Here is a 17,756-nt window from a genome sequence, read left to right as displayed (position 1 = left end):
CATTACTGACTTCTGTTCCCCTATTTGGTCCTCATCTGCTATCACAAACATATCTCAACTAAGTAGTATTTTTAACTTTTTCACTTTCATTGTTAAGACTCGTAATCCTGTTTTTAAGAACAAAACTAAATCTGACATTATGAACTACCTGGGTATACTTGACCTGAGAAGCCATTTACAGTTCTCTGATCTATGTTACCTGCACAAAATAATCAATGGCTACACCAAATGTAATTCTCTTCCAGCGTACTTCCCTATACACGTTTCTCCCCGCCCTACACGCAACCGGCGCACCCATCATGTGTCCCATCCGCGCTAACCTTACAACAACGCTCTATCTTCTACCGTCTCCCTACTCTTGGTAATTCACTACCCGATATCGACATATTCACACCTTGATATACTAACAATTTGTTGGTTATTTTGATCCACCTTTTCAATACAAATTACAGTTTGTGTTGCTAAGTTGTAATGTTACAACACTAATTTACCGGGACGTTTCGCTTTTATTCATAAGCATCATCAGCCTATACTATAATATTCACACCTTTCGCATCCTTCAAACAAAAAATTAAAAGATTCCTTTGAAGTCCTCTCCAGGTTTTCACTTTCTTCCGTCCCTCCAACCCTTGACCTTTCTTCCTCCTAATTTCTGAAACCGACACGTGCCAGTTACCGTTGTCATTGTTGTTACATTGTTACTGTTAAAACTGTTAATTATTGTTGCTACTTAATATTGTTGTTTATACCTTTGTTATCTTTTATACTTATTTAAACTTATTATTATTATTATTATTATTATTATTATTATTATTATTATTATTATTATTATTATTGTAAAATGGCCCTCCATAGGCTGTATCTAATAATTAAATAAATAAATAAATAATAAAAAATAATAATAAATGTCAGGATTTTGCAATTTGTGTGAATGGGAAGGAAGGCAGAGAGATGACCTGAACACAAAGAGTACCAAATCTCTGTTTACAGTATCACATTACCATGCACATGCTAAGTGACTGTCCAGTTAATGACGGGTATAACAGCTACCAGACACAATAAATGACTGTCACTAATTTCAAACAGATGATAAGATTCCTCAATACCTACCCACCTGCCAACCTGTCCGCCTCCATAGTGTAACTGTTAGAACTATTAGCTGCTATTTTTAGATGCCCGGGTTTGATTCCCGGAACTGCCAGAAATTTAAGAATGGCAGGAGTGTGGGTACGTTGTTAGGATGGTACATGCGAGGTGCATATACTGTGTTAACCACCTCCACTGGAGATGTGCCTGAAAAGAGCTGTACCACCTCAGGACAAGGATAAGAGTCTACCTTTTATCAATGAATGGAAAATATATATATTTTTTTTTTCCTGCTAGGGGCTTTACGTCGCACCGACACAGATAGGTCTTATGGCGACGATGGGATAGGAAAGACCTAGGAGTTGGAAGGAAGCGGCCGTGGCCTTAATTAAGGTACAGCCCCAGCATTTGCCTGGTGTGAAAATGGGAAACCACGGAAAACCATCTTCAGGGCTGCCGACAGTGGGATTCGAACCCACTCTCTTCCGGATGCAAGGTCACAACCGCGCGCCTCTACGCGCACGGCCAACTCACCCGGTGAATGGAAAATAATATTGTTATTGGTTTTCCTTCCCACTACCTACCTTCACAGCTTTCAGAGATGCTGAGGTGCTGGAATTTAGTTATGCACAATTTCCCTTTATATACCAGTAGATCTACTGACAAGGCTGGAGTATACTGCTAGCCATTAAAATTGCTACATCAGGAAGGTAAGCAAAGAGCAGAATCGTATTTATTGAACACAGAGCACGATGAGTGGAACACGATTTAATTAACCGATATTTTGAGGTAAAAGTATACACAAATTATTACCCAGAGCTGCCACTTCTGGCAACAATAACAGCTGTAATCCGGTCGGGGCTTTAACTAAATGCCAAAGTTCATCAATCATACTGGCTGGCAATGGGGCGAAGCCAGTCTCTCGGCAACCCCATGACCAGATATTCTCAATGGGTGACATATCTAGAGAACGTGCTGGCCAGAGCAACAATCTAACACACTGTGTATCAAGGAAGGTCAAGACAGCATGGGCTACGTGCAGTTGCGCACTGTCCTGTCAAATGTAGCATCACAGAGGCCTCGAAGATAGGTCGCAGACATGGGCCTTAAGACGTAAGAAGTGTAACGGCAGCTGTCCAAATTAGCAGCTATGCAAACAAGGGGTGATTGGCATGTGTACTCAATTTCACCCCCATACTATCACTCCAGGTACTGGGGCCGTATGACAATGATGAGTGCATGCTGGCAATGTTTGTTCTCCCAAGTGCCTCCACACATGGATATGTCCATCATGATGCAGAGCGCTATGGCGTGGCAGTCATTCGACTCACCACTATAAGCGTACCTGTCTCTACTGTACCATCAAGGGAAGCCACAAATATGGTCACTGTGCCGACAGTCCATAGTGCTGTAGATGACGTCTCACTGTCTGTTCGGACACTTGTCGCCCTGCGAACAATCCAAGTCCCTAAAACCACGGAAATGCTAATCATTTGCATGTCTTAGCATGTTGTACCTTGCATCCAAATTTGACATTTGCTGCATGCTGCCTTCACAGTGTAGTAATTTTAATGGCCAGCAGTGTATTTGCGCACCTTCAAATACCACATGATTGTGCCAGGATGAATCTGTCAACATGGACTCCAAATGCCAGTACTTCTACTATATGAGCCATGCAAACCGGGCCAACAGAAAAACTCTTTAAAAAAACCCAACTGAACATAAGAGATGAAACAGGCTTAGGAGACCCACATCCTTTCAGATCCTGATGATTTCCGAAAATACATCATAATGAACGTTTATGGAATGCTGATGTTCTAAAGTAACACCATGTCTAATAGCCTGAGTGTGCAACACCCTTCTCGTTCCCCACTCGGCACACTGATGGCTGCTGATTTTAAGCGGATCTCAATCTAACAAATGCGTAACGCACCAACCGCAGTCTGGAATAATATTGTTAGCCACTAGAGTGTGGCAAACACACTTTATGATGTCCAAAGTCACTGCTAGTTACTGGTTACATTCTGGGTCAATGGAAAGTTCTGATGGCGGCAGGGTTAGGGTCAAGTTCAGTTACATTATGTAACGACCTTAATAAGTATTTTTGCTAGTGACTACGTAATTAAATGTGGTCCTGTTCTGCTTCACTGGGAAGAACTGTACCCTACAAAACTCCCAAATGGCTAGTACAGCAGAAGTCCACTATAACGAGTACTGCATATAACGAGAACCCCGTTATAATGTCAGTTTTCTCTGTCTCTTCAAAATTTGTATATTAAACTGTGCATTATCCTTCAGTTATAGTAAGAGGCCTATCACTGAGGCATCCATTATTACGAGCGATTAAGCATGCACAATTTTTTGCGTTATGACATTTATGCACCCAGCGATTATATTCCATGTGGTTTATCATCTTCGGTATCGTTTCCTCGCTATGTTCACTAGTGAGCTCTCTGAACGACATTCTAAGGCGATGTCAAAGTTGATTAGTAATACCCACTGACTGCTGTTCCGTAAAGAAAAATGGAAATAAGAGGGGAAAATGTTTTCGTAATAAATGCGTAAATAACATGTGAGGTAGCAGTTGTTAACTCTTTAATACAAGCTGAAGTAAACAATTGCTTAATTGTAATGCTAAATACTGCAATTAAGTAAGAATGCAATTTACCTCAAGATATGGCAGAGCGCATCACTGATTTCAGAGGTTAGTTTATATTTTCTTGCATCTGGTTAAATTACATTACAATTTCGGAGAGGCTATTCCCATGTAAATTTATAGCAAGAATGTTATTTCTCTAATGTCGCTGGGAATATGTTTCCACTATACAGATAGTACAGTTAAGTTAGGTGACACTGAATAAGAAAACCAAAACATTTGCCACAAAACACGATTGGTCATCTTCAGCACGTATCGTTTACTCGCCATGTACACTTGCGACATTCGAAGGCGATGTCAGAGTCTATTAGTAACGCGCGTCCACTGCTGTTCTCTAAGAAGAAATTCAAAATGAAAGAGGGTAACAATTTTTATAATAAATGTAAACTCGTCAGAAATAAAGGCTGAAGTAACGATTAAATAAGAATGGGATACACCTCAAGATACAGCAGAGTACATCACTGATTCAGAAGAAAGTTTATGTATTTTCTCGCATCTAGTTAAATTTCAGAAAGGCTGTGTCCATGTAAATTTGTAGGGAGGAGGTTATTTTTCTACATGTGCTTGAAATACGTTATCATCATACATATAGAGTTAGGTTAGGACATGCTGTTTGAAGAAGAAAACTGGAATGTTTGCCACACAGGTCTCTGGAGTAATACTATAAATTTTTCAGAATGAAATTATACACTGCAACGTATAATCGGATTTAAAAAAATAAACGAGCAAGCCGTAGTGCGAATATAACCCGCGAAAACGGAAGTTTTGAACAAACTGATTGCCGTTTCATACAGATTTTAAATGTGTATGACTCCCCCCCCGACTTTTACGAAAAATCTGATATAACGACAATCCGTTACAAGGAGTACATTTTTTGCCGTTATGAATTCTCGCTATAACTGACTTCTTCTGTATTTACACAACTCAAAAATGTACATATTTTGTATTTATGTACAATTATGCTTTACATCTCACCGAGACAGATATGTCTTATGGAGACGATGGTATAGGAAAGGTCTAGGAATAGGAAGGAAGCGACCATAGCCGTAAGTAAGGTACAGCCCCAGCATTTGCCTGGTGTGAAAATGGGAAACCACAGAGAACCATCTTCTGGGCTGCCAACAGTGGGGTTCGAACCCACTATATCGCGAAGACAATAACCCTAATCATTGATGGAGGGAGACTGATGCTATTAACTGTCAACCGGCAGTGCTAGGACTTACTCCACAAATTGAGCAAAAAAGGCATGCATTAAATCAACTATACTACTCACCTGGTCATATATTAGCTCATTGCTGAATATATAGTAATAAGTAAATTACATTTACATAAGCAATACACTTATTTATCCTATGGATTATGTCTTAAAATAATACTACACGGCATATGCAGGGCTACCAGATATGTGAAAATAATGATCCTATACAATACCCGTGAACATATTTCTTCGTACAGTAATCATACTCCTGAAGGTGCGGCAGTCTTTATAGTAACACTGCAACTGAGTGCGACTACTCTTTAATTCAAAAGAACCCCATCAAGAAATTACAACTGAATTATACAAATTTGCACTGCCACTTTATTCCTATTCTTCTACTTCCTCTCTTTAGCCTCAGTTAATTTTATCTTAACTGCCGTTGTTAGCACTCATATTTGATCATCTCTTATTAAAATAAGGATCTATTTTAAATATATAAACTGAAAACAGGCATTAAGTTCACATCAGCTCATACTGAAGCAATATTCTTGACAACCAAAAGCAGATGCCCCAGTATTCCATCAATTCACAAAAATTCCTGCTCATCCAAGTAGCAACTATTCCCGTTGATGTAATGTTACAGATATTATGAACAAAATTAAGGAAAAACGGTTTACCTTGAGTCAGATCCCCAATGCATGGCATAGATTTTTGCCAGATGGCCCCTGAGAGTTCGTCTTGTGCGCATCTGTATCCGACCAATGGGCTCCATATTGCTAGTAGCCTGGACCAGGCTAGTATCGCAGGCAGCTTTTCGAGCATCCTGAGAAAAAGAAATTAAGACGTGCAATTCCGAACAGTAATAAAATGTAATAATAAGATAAGAGTGAGTCAAGAGGACAAAAAAAAAAACCACCAACAACAACAACAACCCTGTCACCAAGGATGAAGTCGTCTGAGCCTACCAGATAATCTAAATCATCCACAACAAACAGTGCCCAAGATGCAATTATTACTAATTTTGTAATGCACAGATCCAAGGCCCACACCAAAGTAAAGTTCAAAGTCCAGTGTTGGTGTTAAACTAAAAAATTGTTGCTAAGTTGCTGCATAACAGCAGACTGAAGTTTGCACAACAAATTTTCTGAAGCACAGCATGAAAGAAGCTTGTCAAATAGAGTTAACCAATACTCAATGCCATCTGCAATATTGCAGAGACTAAATTACAAAGCAAAACAGGACGAAGCTCCTGCCAAGTGAAAGTAAATGGGACTAACCCACTACCCCAAAAAGATTTCTTGTATTTTAAATGAATCACTTCATTCCAACATTCTGTGCTTTGGCCTGAAGACGTATCCTCAGCTTGTTTTTAAATCTCCTTTCATTTACCTAAGACTGGGAGGATAGCAGCCTCAATTAACATACAGTGTTTGGTGTGAAAATATAAAGCAATTTTGAAGACTGCTGGCAGTGGGGTTTGAACTCAGTACCTCCTGAACTCAAGTTTACAGCTACACAAACTGTATCATGTAACCAATTTACTTAGCAAAGGAAGGATAGGCAAAAAAAACGTTGGGATGTGGTGCTCAGTAACGGACAATACAAATCACATTTATTAAGAAGAAATCACAGCAGATAAGACAGTTGCCCTTAAGATCATAATGAATCAATTATGAATGCTGTTGCTTCAAAAACAAAAAGTGGTAGGAAAATCCAACATGAATGGAATCAAACCAAAGTGAACACAAATCACTACTTCATTTGCATAGCTGCAATTAAAATCGAAGTTCACACTTCTCATCTAAAATAACTCTTGATGGAGCTTAAAAAAGTTAAAAAATGGTGTTTGGTCAAGTTTTGCTGTATGACCAAACAGATAATTGTGCGTTTTTCTCATTTTTCAAAAATGATGCTGATAGTTTATTAAATTTCTTAGTGCAATCTGCAAGAACAGTACGACGATGCAAGCACAAAATCTGAAATGTCTCATGTTTTAACACAAGCCCAATCTTGCCTTAAATTCAGTCATTAAAATCTTTAGCTCTCCTGTGACATCTAGTGCCTTCCTTCATTCTAAACACTTTGCAATTTTATTAGCAAATTAATTTTCCTCAATGAAATTGATGTAATTTAAAATTTATGGTAAAGCTTATCTTGTCCCCCTGTACTAGAACTACTTCAGGCAACTTCCTTACAATACACTTCCTCGCTTTTGTACCTGCCATCTTTTTCACTATAACAGAGCAAGTCTTCAACCATCTGAACAAGGTACCAAATCAGTACCCTTTTACCTCATGTTCTCTGTATTTCAGAGATTCCCCCACACACCAACATATTCAAGAAAGCAAGGGAATTATCAAAGAGAGAGCAAGTACGTGAAAATTACACCAAGCAGCAGCAGTGGTTGTTTTACGCCTACTCACAAATTTTAAGGTTTTCAGAGAAACAGGAAATGATGTATTGTAGGGGTCTTTTGTGAGCCAGTACTGGCTTATACATTTAAAACACATTCAATGTTTAGGAACAGAAGGTATTTACAGATAAATACTATGTATAACATATTGGCAGCTGCCAGTTCTCCTTGCTCCTTTGTCTTCCTCATTCTCTCCAGATATCACTCCATTTGAAAGATGGATTTGATTCAATGCCCCACAGTATTGATGTAATGATTGAGTTTTTAATGCTCTTTCCCACTGTGATAAAATGGAACAATACCATCGAGTACCTTACCTTACACATGGCTCTTAATTGCTATGTATTTCATTTTTCACATTAACGAGTTAAAAGGAGAAATTAACTCTGTGGCTGTTAAAGCTACTGTGAAGGCAGAAAGTAAACACAAAGAATCAGACTGCAGAATATTCAGAATTGGGGGAAAATTAAGAAAATCCTCCCCAATGTCGGGCAACATCAATTGCCACAGGCTGCACTCCTCTCCATGTAACCCAAAGTTGAATTTATTTTTGTCTCTTGTTAGAGGTTTAACATCACACTAATACATGGAAGGTTTCCAGAGACACAAAGATGGGAAAGGGCTGGGAATGGGAAGTTAGCAAATGCAGCTTTAATTAAGGTACAGACCCAATATTTGCCTGATGTAGAACTGTGGAATCCATGGAAAACCATGTACAGGTCTGCAGACTGTGCAGGGTTTGAACCCACTATTGCTTGAATGATAGCTCACAGCTATGTGACCTGTACCAAAGTTTTGTGTGTGACTCCTCGTTTCTAAAGTGGAAACAATATAGGGGAGTTTAACTAGGCTTTGGATGAGCTGGATCTTGTGGTAGTACAAACAAGTCCCTTAGTACCGAAGTTAACACGACAGATGGACGCCACTATGACTAATGCCCTCCATCCACACCAATGGTTATTTTAACAGACATGGTACAGCAGAATCTCTTATCTGGCACTCAATTAACTGGCAATATAAAAATATGCACTTTCACTCGCGGGTGTAAAAAAATATCATTAAAAGCAGATGCCCGCCGGAATTTGAAAATTTGCAGCTGTTTTGAAGTATTCGATGATCACTATTGTTCTCGTCATTATTAACAGACTGTTCATGCCATTCAACAGCCAACAGTTCGGTTTAAGGAACGTACATTGTCCACACATCAGTCGCCAACAGTGGGCCTGGAATAAAATTTAGTGCATGCATGTGGTGTATGTACCCGACTGCAAAATTGCAGTAAGATGCATTAAGTCCAAAAGCTAAAATTGCTGGATGATATTATAATGAAGACTTAAAAGTGGACAAATGAGTGGAAATGGAAAACTACCCAAGTGCCAGAAGGTACCTAGTGGAGAAATATGGACAAAACGATTGCTGTCAAGAATATGGCACTTACGTTTTTCTCCATTTCCCTCTGCTGGCACATCTGACGTTTTCCAGGTCATTACGCAACATAATAATGAAAGACCTATCATTCTGTTTTGGAATGTACTCAGTGCATTTAGGAACATTTTACTGAGTGGTATATGTAAGTATTTATCACATTTTATCTCTCCTATATTGTGACATAAGCCTACATACTATCTAACGTGAAAAGGGTAAACAAATGACATTTTTAGTTAAGTTTCACGATTGTGCACGTTTTGTAACTGAACAACACATCAAGTATCTTTCCTATACAGCATAGAACATGTTAAAAAACACTGTAATCATCATTATGAATTGAAACATACGTGCATGGCCCATTTTCATAAAACATCTTTCACTAATATTATTAGTAGGAAACCAAAAATATTAACTAATATTAGTATTATGTTTCATACAGTTATTAGCTAATGATATTAGTAATTAGTTTACGAGTCAAAATTATTAGTAGACTAGCTGATGTACCCGTGCTTCGCTACGGAATTCTCAGAGAGACTGACTTTATGGTTTTCCTAACTGAAGTCAACACAGGTCATTACAAAAACATCAGTAGGAATGTAGCGATTAAAAGCAATGTTATCACACAAAATACTCGGTCAAATGAAAAACTACACATTTTCTCACTTTTAACGAACAGCACTACGGTGCTGACCTAACAGTCCAAAGTTCCAGAGCTGGAATGACCAGGCCGCAGACAGCCGTGAACACTTCTCTGCTATTATTCTGTTAAATATGCACACTTCTCATTCCAATCAGTGCCTCAGAAAAGGGATTGAATAGCTCAAATGCTATGATGAACCAGTGAGTTACATATCAGTATTATCGGAAAATGTATGAACCAGAGGAATGGCATGCTAAAGAAGAAAGTGATCCAATTCCATAGCTACTTCCCGCCAATATTTAGACAGACTGTTACACTCGTACGACTGGGCGAGTTGGCCGTGTGGTTAGGGGTGCGCAGATATGAGCTTGCATCTGGGGGACAGTGGATTTGAACCCCACTATCGACATCGGATTCCCATTTTCACACCAGGCAAATGCTGCGGCTATACCTCAATTAAGGCCAAGGCTGCTTCCTTCACACTCATAGCACTTTAATACCCCATCGCCGCCATAAGACCGAACTGTGTCGGTGTGACGTAAGACAAATTTTTAAAAAATACTCTGTACGCAGCAGTAATCCTATCTATCGGAGATGAGTGGCAACAGAAGACGAAGCACATCACAACAAACAATGGTCAATGTAATGTTACTGTTGATTAAGTTTATGAGCTTTCTATATTGTAGGCCTTCACATTTAGTTTTCTTTCGACTCTGTGATATTAGGGCGCCTTATAAAATTATTTATAGCGTAGACCGTAGTTCCTTATTCTCCAACTTTACATACCTATTTTCATTCAATCCTGTTTACCCATTTTCTAGTGACTCGGCGCTGATAACAAAAATCCAAATTCATGAATATCTCTGATCATAGCCGATACGGTAACAATGTATAAGACTAAATGATCGGAAAATAATACTACATAAATAAAAAGGTATGTAGTATTATCGACACGACCACTAGTAACATAATTGGGAATTAAATTTTAGGCCCACTCCTAAACTACCATTTTATTCAGCGTGAATAAGGTTATTTATGGCCTAGATTATAGCGACTTATTTCCCAACTTTGCATACCGATTTTCATTAAGATAGGACTACTAATAACAAATATTTGAGAATTCCATTGTAGGCCTTCCCCATAACTATTATTTTTCTCAGCCTGAATACAATTATTTATGGCCTAGATTGTAGTGACTTATTCGACATCCCCTACCGATTTTCGTTAAGATACGGCTATTAATGACAAATATTTGAGAATTAAATTTTAGGCCAACACTAAACTACCATTTCATTCAGCGTGAATAAGGTTATTTATGGCCTAGATTATAGCGACTTATTCCCCGACTTTGTATACCGATTTTCATTAAGATATGACCACTAATAAATATTTGAGAAGTAAATTTTAGGCCTTCGCCTAAACTACCATTTTAGTCAGCGTGAATAAAATTATTTATCACCTAGATTGTAGCGGCTTATTACCCGACGTTGTATACCGATTTTCGTTAAATTATCTTCAGCAGTTTTCTCGTGATGCGTGTACATACAGACAGAAATTACGGAAAAATAAAAAGTGCATTTCCTTGTTACTGTGGGCATGACTGATACAGAAATACCATACTTTTTAAATTCTGAGCAATGTACAGACAAAACTCTTATTTTATATATATATATATATATATATATACCTAATAATATTAGTAATTTGTTTCATAGACAGCATGACTAATAGAAGTTACTCATATTACTAGGATTATTTCCACGAGTGCATTTTGACTCAATTCATATTATTAGTGAAACCAAAGTGAGTGGTATTTTAATATTTTGGCATAAAATCGTGAGATCACCACCAAAGAAAGATAAGGGGCACGAAGGGCGTGAAAATGAAAGACTCTCGGCCTGGCAATCTAATACTATCAGGGTCGGAAAAGAACAACAGTTGAACAAAAGAGGTCGGAAAGGTAGATGAAAATGAGCCTGGCGCAAATAAGTTGAAGCAATGGAAGGACTCATCTCAGTACTCCATGTTCGCCAACCAACGCTCGCAAGTTGAGAGCCCCAGGACCCCTTTTAGTCACCTCTTACGACAGGCAGGGGATACTGTGGCTGTTATTCTACCGCTCCCACTAATAGGGGTAGTAAACAAAGATTTTGCTAGTCCATCTCGACAGAGATTTTTAAGAGCACATGAAATTTAAAAAAAGTAAAAGGAACAAGGAGGGTTACAGTGTGCAAAAGGCTGCGAATAGCTGATGCTTTAACTCAATCACTTTCTGCAAAGTAACTTTCTTCTCTCACATTATTCTTTTATCCATTTTCATATGTACCAAAGTCACAATAACGAAAATATCAAGTAAGCCCCTCGAACATGTGGATTAATAGCCGGTTGTAGTTACGCATTAGTCTACCGCTAGGAACAAACCCAAACCAAGAACATATGCAACAGACCGATTCTAACCTCCATTTGTATCAGCTGACTAATGAACTAATTATTAGTTATTAGACACTACACCCTCTCCCCTTCCTTCCCCAGTCCGTCCACAGGACTCCCTTGCCAGTTCCTCTTCAACTCAACTCCGCAGCGCACACAACCAGCCAACCAAAGGTGAGACTCTTCATAAAGCTTTACTTTCTTGCCCCATATCCACAATCAGAGTAACTCATTTTTATCTTTCATACCACAGGCCCACATTGGATCGAGAATATTTTAACTTCTTCAACACACAGTTCCGGTCACAAGATCCACTCGCTCCAGTTCAATACGACATATCATATATATGAAGATGGTTTTCATATGTATTATCTACTGGCTTAGTATTGTTTTATGCTCACAGAGGAACATCATCCACTTCTTTTACATTTCTCTACATACGTTTGCTGCCAATGCTGTGCAGGGCGCCCAATTCTAAAAATTTTGGGACTGTCAGGAGCTTCGACTTGTTTTTTGCGAGGCTTCTCAGCTTCAGTTTTTATTTTTTTAATTTTATTTGTGACTGACAGGTTGTCAGACTTGTACTAGTTGCATGTTCAAACCTGGACGTTTGGCATAAATATGCTTTGAATTTTAACTTGTTGTAAACGGTTTTAATTATGAGGGTCAACAGTGTGTTTTAGCTTTAATGTGTATCTTTGTGTATTGGCCCTATTTGGCTGGTGATGACGTCCATGGATGTTGGGACCAGTACCATGGATAAGTGAGTTAGTAATTTTGATCAACAACATGTCATGTATTGAAAACGTGGATCTTGTACAATTGGGTTATTGTTTTATAATCTCTATTCCATGCCTTTGCTGGCGAGATGTAGTGTTTACAGTGTACTGTGTCTTCTGGTACGGGCTAGAATAAATTTGTTACTTTCACTGACCTGTCTCAGTCTAATCCTTGGCTGTGACAGAATGAAGATGACCAAGGTATGAGCGATGCTAGCAATACCATTCCTTATGCAACCAGTCCCTGTTATGAATGGTGCGAAAATATCGCTCATAGGGTCAGTTGGTGCATGCATTTCAGTGGGCTTGGCAGATTGATATGCAACAGCAACTTTTGGCTCAGTGAGGAAAACGGGAAACTACCTCACTCCTCATTTCCCTAGTATGCCTCTTCAGTGATGCCTAGGCTATCTATGACAGCTGTTGGCAGAACAGTTGAGGATCAAACCAGCCTTTGGGCTGAATACCCAACATATATACATTATTAGTGAAGATAATTTTTTAGTCATGTGTAAATCTTTATGAAACAGAATTTGGTTAACTAATAATTATTTTTATGAGTTCTAATATTATTAGTTAGTTTTATGAAACAGGGCCCAGGACGTGTCATGAAGTGGATAATATCCGCACATTAATGTTATACTGTACATGATTATGAACACACTAATCCTTCTCAACACAGCTGATGATAGTAATCTCTATACTTTACATCTAAGTAGTCACAGAGCACCAGCAGATCCTCCTTTTCTGCACTGATATGATGATGCTTCTGCACACGGGGAAACTGTGGTGGTGGAGGAAGCCTCCACATTTTCTTTGTTTTCTTAAATAACTTGAACACTCAATCATTATCAAATGACAATCTGAGATGTATTACTTTAGGGTGTCAGTTACTCACTCTAATGTGTGAGGCTTTACTGAGCTGCAGCTTGGTAGTATTGATCTACTCGTTGGCGAGAGCTCCAAAGACAAACCAATCATCTTTACCCATTTTTAACTATCTTGAATGGTTTCTTTGGTCTTGCAGACTTAATAACGGCCTCTAGCTCATCTGGGATCATGGCTTTCATTACTAGTTTCCTTTTCTCAATGAGACTGAAGTCCCTGTCACATGTCATGAAACTATGTCCGGACACTAAGAATTTTGAATATAGTATCAAAATGGTCTTTAGCAACAAAATAAATGAGTGTCATTATCATCATCCTGTTTTTGTTTTGTGATGCGCAGTTGTCACACCATATAACGTTTCGTTTGCATATCTGAACGTCATGACTTTGAATAAACATGATATTTCATTACCCCCTCGACCTCCGCTCCCTTCATCCCACAAGCACATGAAACTGTCATTGGTGCCTGAATCATGTATACATTGATTATAGCAAGTTAGCTGTCATGAGTAAAACATACTGGAAAGCGTGAGGGTCGGAGCAAACAGAACCTGTTGCATATCCATACTCGCTGTGCAGGTACTACTAGTGGGCAACTCGGAATCACACATCACTTTTCATAAGTATTTGTGTTTTTTCCACTCATTCTACATGTAGCTGTAGTTCACTGCTGGCCTTATGTCGTTCCGACTCTGAAGACGTGGCTTTCACAGTGGCCTGAAGTTTGTCACAACGCTGGCAAGTGTCTGTTCTGGGTTTAGCAGTGGAGAGTGTCTTAAAATCAGTCTTGAAGATGCCGTAATAGTATTTGTATGTCACCTTATTGTCTGGATACTTTTATTTTAATGCAGTAAACATCCGGCGGTAACTTAAATCTGGACTGAGATATTCTTTGTGATTTCTTCGTACAGTAATGACTGCATTCTCGGGGAAAGGAATTTATATGGTTTTCACCAGATCCCTGTCATTTGTAGTGAACTTAACCTTATACCTGTTTGAACCTTCACTTTTCCCCCTTCCGTCTTCATAAACCATAACACCTTTCTTTTTCTTTTCTTGAAGTGTCTGAAGCCGCCAGTTTGTCACAGCAAAAATGTCCTTGAACATCTTACTGCACACTTGCACAGGCTCACCTCTTCTGCTAGGGACACTGTAGCACACTGTTGCTTGTCTTTTACTTTCTGATGGATGGTTGCATGTTCCGTGTCGTCTTCTGTTTATGTTCACAAGTTCCAGTCTATTTAAAAGGTAAGTACCTTGCTCATTTTCGTCCAAAATTTAGAACTGGGTGAACAGACTCTCCCTGTACTTGCGTAGTAACGTCTTACAAGCATATTTACACTTACATGTAAGTAGTTCTGATGGCGCTTTCTTGCCAGGAATCTCACGACCTGTAGATGTGTAAGGTTTACCAGCGGTACGTTTCTCCTTAGGCTCTTTGTTTTTCGTTGATTTGTAAATCTTCCGAGACATACGAGGTTCCATGTCAGTTCATCTGCATTACACACACAATGTAATAACGTGTCACACAACCACTATAACAGCACTGGCTAGTACGATGTAATGCGGTGCGAGCTGCGGCACTACACACATTGATGACTGGACCTCCCTAAGCACTTGCGTCGCTCTCCAGGCCATGGTCACTGGCACTAGTGTCTGCTCGAAATGTTAACGCTATCTGTGTACCGTGCTTGGAACGAATATAAATGTTTCTGGTACATGAATCCTTTCCACAGGGATCACCAGACTCATGTCATAACAAAAACCTCAAAATGACATTTGCAGCACTTACGTCATTTTCCATTTCCACTCCTCAATTAATGGAAAATTATCACACGGGAAGTTCAACATTATACATTTTTAAAAATTTTTAAAAGGGGGTACACTTCAAATTTTCACGCTTAATTCAGAACCAGAAGAGGCAACAGAAAATCGCAAAACACTTCACGAGTCTTACAGTGAAAATTTGGAACATGCGTTTTAAGAGTGGCTTTCACTTAAGAGATCGGAGGGTGCATACATTTAGGGCAACTCCAGCAAGAAAAGCGAAAGGAATTGCATAGCAAAATGGACCATTCTGGGCTAATGTGTTTACTCCAATCTCCTAGCGACTTTGTAGAAACATTTAGTAAATTAGTTGAGGATGAGGCCTTAGTACACAGCAAATTTATAATGCTGACTAGACAGGATTATTGTGGAGGCCTGTAAAAGTGAAACATCGCCAAAATAGTTCTTGACAATCTGTTTTACGTCGCACCGACACAGGTATGTCTTATGGCGACGATGGGATAGGAAAGGGCCAAGAGTGGGAAGGAAGCAAACGTGCCCTTAATTAAGGTACAGCCCCAGCATTTGCCTGGTGTGAAAATGGGAAACCACAGAAAACCATTTTCAGAACTGCCAAAAGTGGGGTTCGAATCCACTATCTCCCGGATGCAAGCTCACAGCTGCGCGCCCCTAACCGCATGGCCAACTCTGCCGGTTAAAAAAAAAAAAAAAATTAAACAGAACCGTTCTGTTCAGGGCAAACTCTGCAGGTATGCACAAAGTGAAGCCAACAGAGATAAGGAAATTCTGAAATCCACAATGTTCTAAAAATGTCTCAGAGCATCCCTGTGGATTGCACGGCTCAAAAGAATGCTTGAATGAACGTTAATTTGTTGACAATGATTGAGAAGTTTTTGTGCTAAGGCCAATAATTTGTGAATGTGAGATTGCAATCCACACTACAATTTTTTCCAAATGAAGTTTTGTTTCAAGAATTGCATGTGGATTTTCATACGTCCATTATTCTTGGCTTTCTAAACCGTGCTGGGTGTTCATCACCACAATAAAAAAAAAAAACAGCTGCCACACCACACAGTATCCTTGTCATAATTGTAAGTACTGTAACATCAATATTGTAGTAACCACTTATGTTGGTTATTCTGTATAGTACATTGCAGTATTTCATCAATTTATGTTGGAAATATAATATGCTTAGAGCTATCGTTTAACACATGTTTCAACATCTGAATTAAGTTAGTATATATGAAGTGTAAGGAGGTAATGTACAAAATGCATTATGCACCCACATTGACCTACACGGCTGAGACCTGGACAATGACAAGAAGGGAGGAGAGTAGAATTCTAGTTAGTAAAATGAAATACAGTACCTACGAAGTATGATAAGAAAGACAAAGAAAGAGATTGAGAAACAAAGATGTGAGAAAGGAGGTCAGAATTGAAAACCTAAATATGAGAAATGATAGGAGTAACCTACGATGGTTTGGACATGTAAAGAAGATGGAGAACGAAAGAATACCAAACAGATGGAGATCAAGGTAAAGAGAGTGACAGGGAGGCCTAGAACAAGGTGGATCGATTCGATAAAAAGAAGTGCAAAAGGAAGCAGAAGCAACAGCAGCAGCCTGGACTGGGAAAAAATGATGGAAGAGGAATGGTGGAAGGAGAGAGATGTGAAGGACATTGTATCCAAAGTACAACAAGCAAGGGAGAAAACCAACTCAGTAAGGTACTGAAGGCAAATGAGGGATATACGACAATGTGCAGAATTACTGCCATTTTAGAGGGTAGTAAATCTGGCTTAAGCGAAGAAAACCCACAGCTAAGCAGTGAACCAACCTTTAGTGGTTCTGGTTTCTTTTATTGGATTTGATTCCATTAATATTACATCAATTTATCTAACAGTGACATTTTATACTCTGAGAATCATATGTTCTGCTAGATGGCAACAGGATCACTCTTGTATCCTATGACCATTTTTTTTCACTAGGAGTCCATATATGAGGATTTGCTCTGTGCAGTATTATTCATATTTTTGTCTAGCACCTGCTTTCTTTTGGAACATTACAAGAAGGATGGATTTTTCTAAAAATTATTTGGGATTTGGTAGTCTCATTCACCTTAAATGACTATGCTGCTTTCTGACAAATGCAAGAAAAAAGGTATGTGGTATAAATGTAATGTGAGTGGTACATTGCAATCTGTTGTATGTTTTTTTATTTGTAGATTTATTCAACTTCTCTTGGGAAAACATATTGAAATGTAGGATATAAGTGATATGGTGCCACCCCTCCTGTTTGAAGTCAGCACACTACACAGCGAGCCTTCGGGAAAAAACGTATTTCCCAGCCAGCATGCTGACGAGACTATGAGGTCAGCCCGCCTGCGGTATATATAAAGGCGAGGAGGCGGAAGAGGCATGCATGCTGTTAGCAGTTCTCCAACGACTAGCC

The 17,756-nt window shown here is 39.0% G+C and overlaps 1 protein-coding gene across 5 annotated transcripts in view; it reads right to left on the bottom strand.

The window, feature by feature from the left end:
- The window catches only part of Gbeta13F (guanine nucleotide-binding protein subunit beta-1), a 222,839-nt gene that overhangs the window by 132,423 nt on the left and 72,660 nt on the right, over positions 1–17,756 (bottom strand). For all 5 annotated transcript variants that reach the window (XM_067141272.2, XM_067141276.2, XM_067141273.2 and 2 more), the window contains exon 3: positions 5,618–5,763. In XM_067141272.2, coding sequence (XP_066997373.1) covers positions 5,618–5,763 — 146 coding nt within the window. The remainder of the gene's footprint in view (positions 1–5,617; positions 5,764–17,756) is intronic.

This window comes from Anabrus simplex, chromosome 2 (genome assembly GCF_040414725.1).
Source record: "Anabrus simplex isolate iqAnaSimp1 chromosome 2, ASM4041472v1, whole genome shotgun sequence".
NCBI classification, from domain to species: domain Eukaryota; kingdom Metazoa; phylum Arthropoda; class Insecta; order Orthoptera; family Tettigoniidae; genus Anabrus; species Anabrus simplex.
Note: the sequence above shows the minus strand (reverse complement) of the source record. Positions and strands in the feature narration are given on the sequence as shown.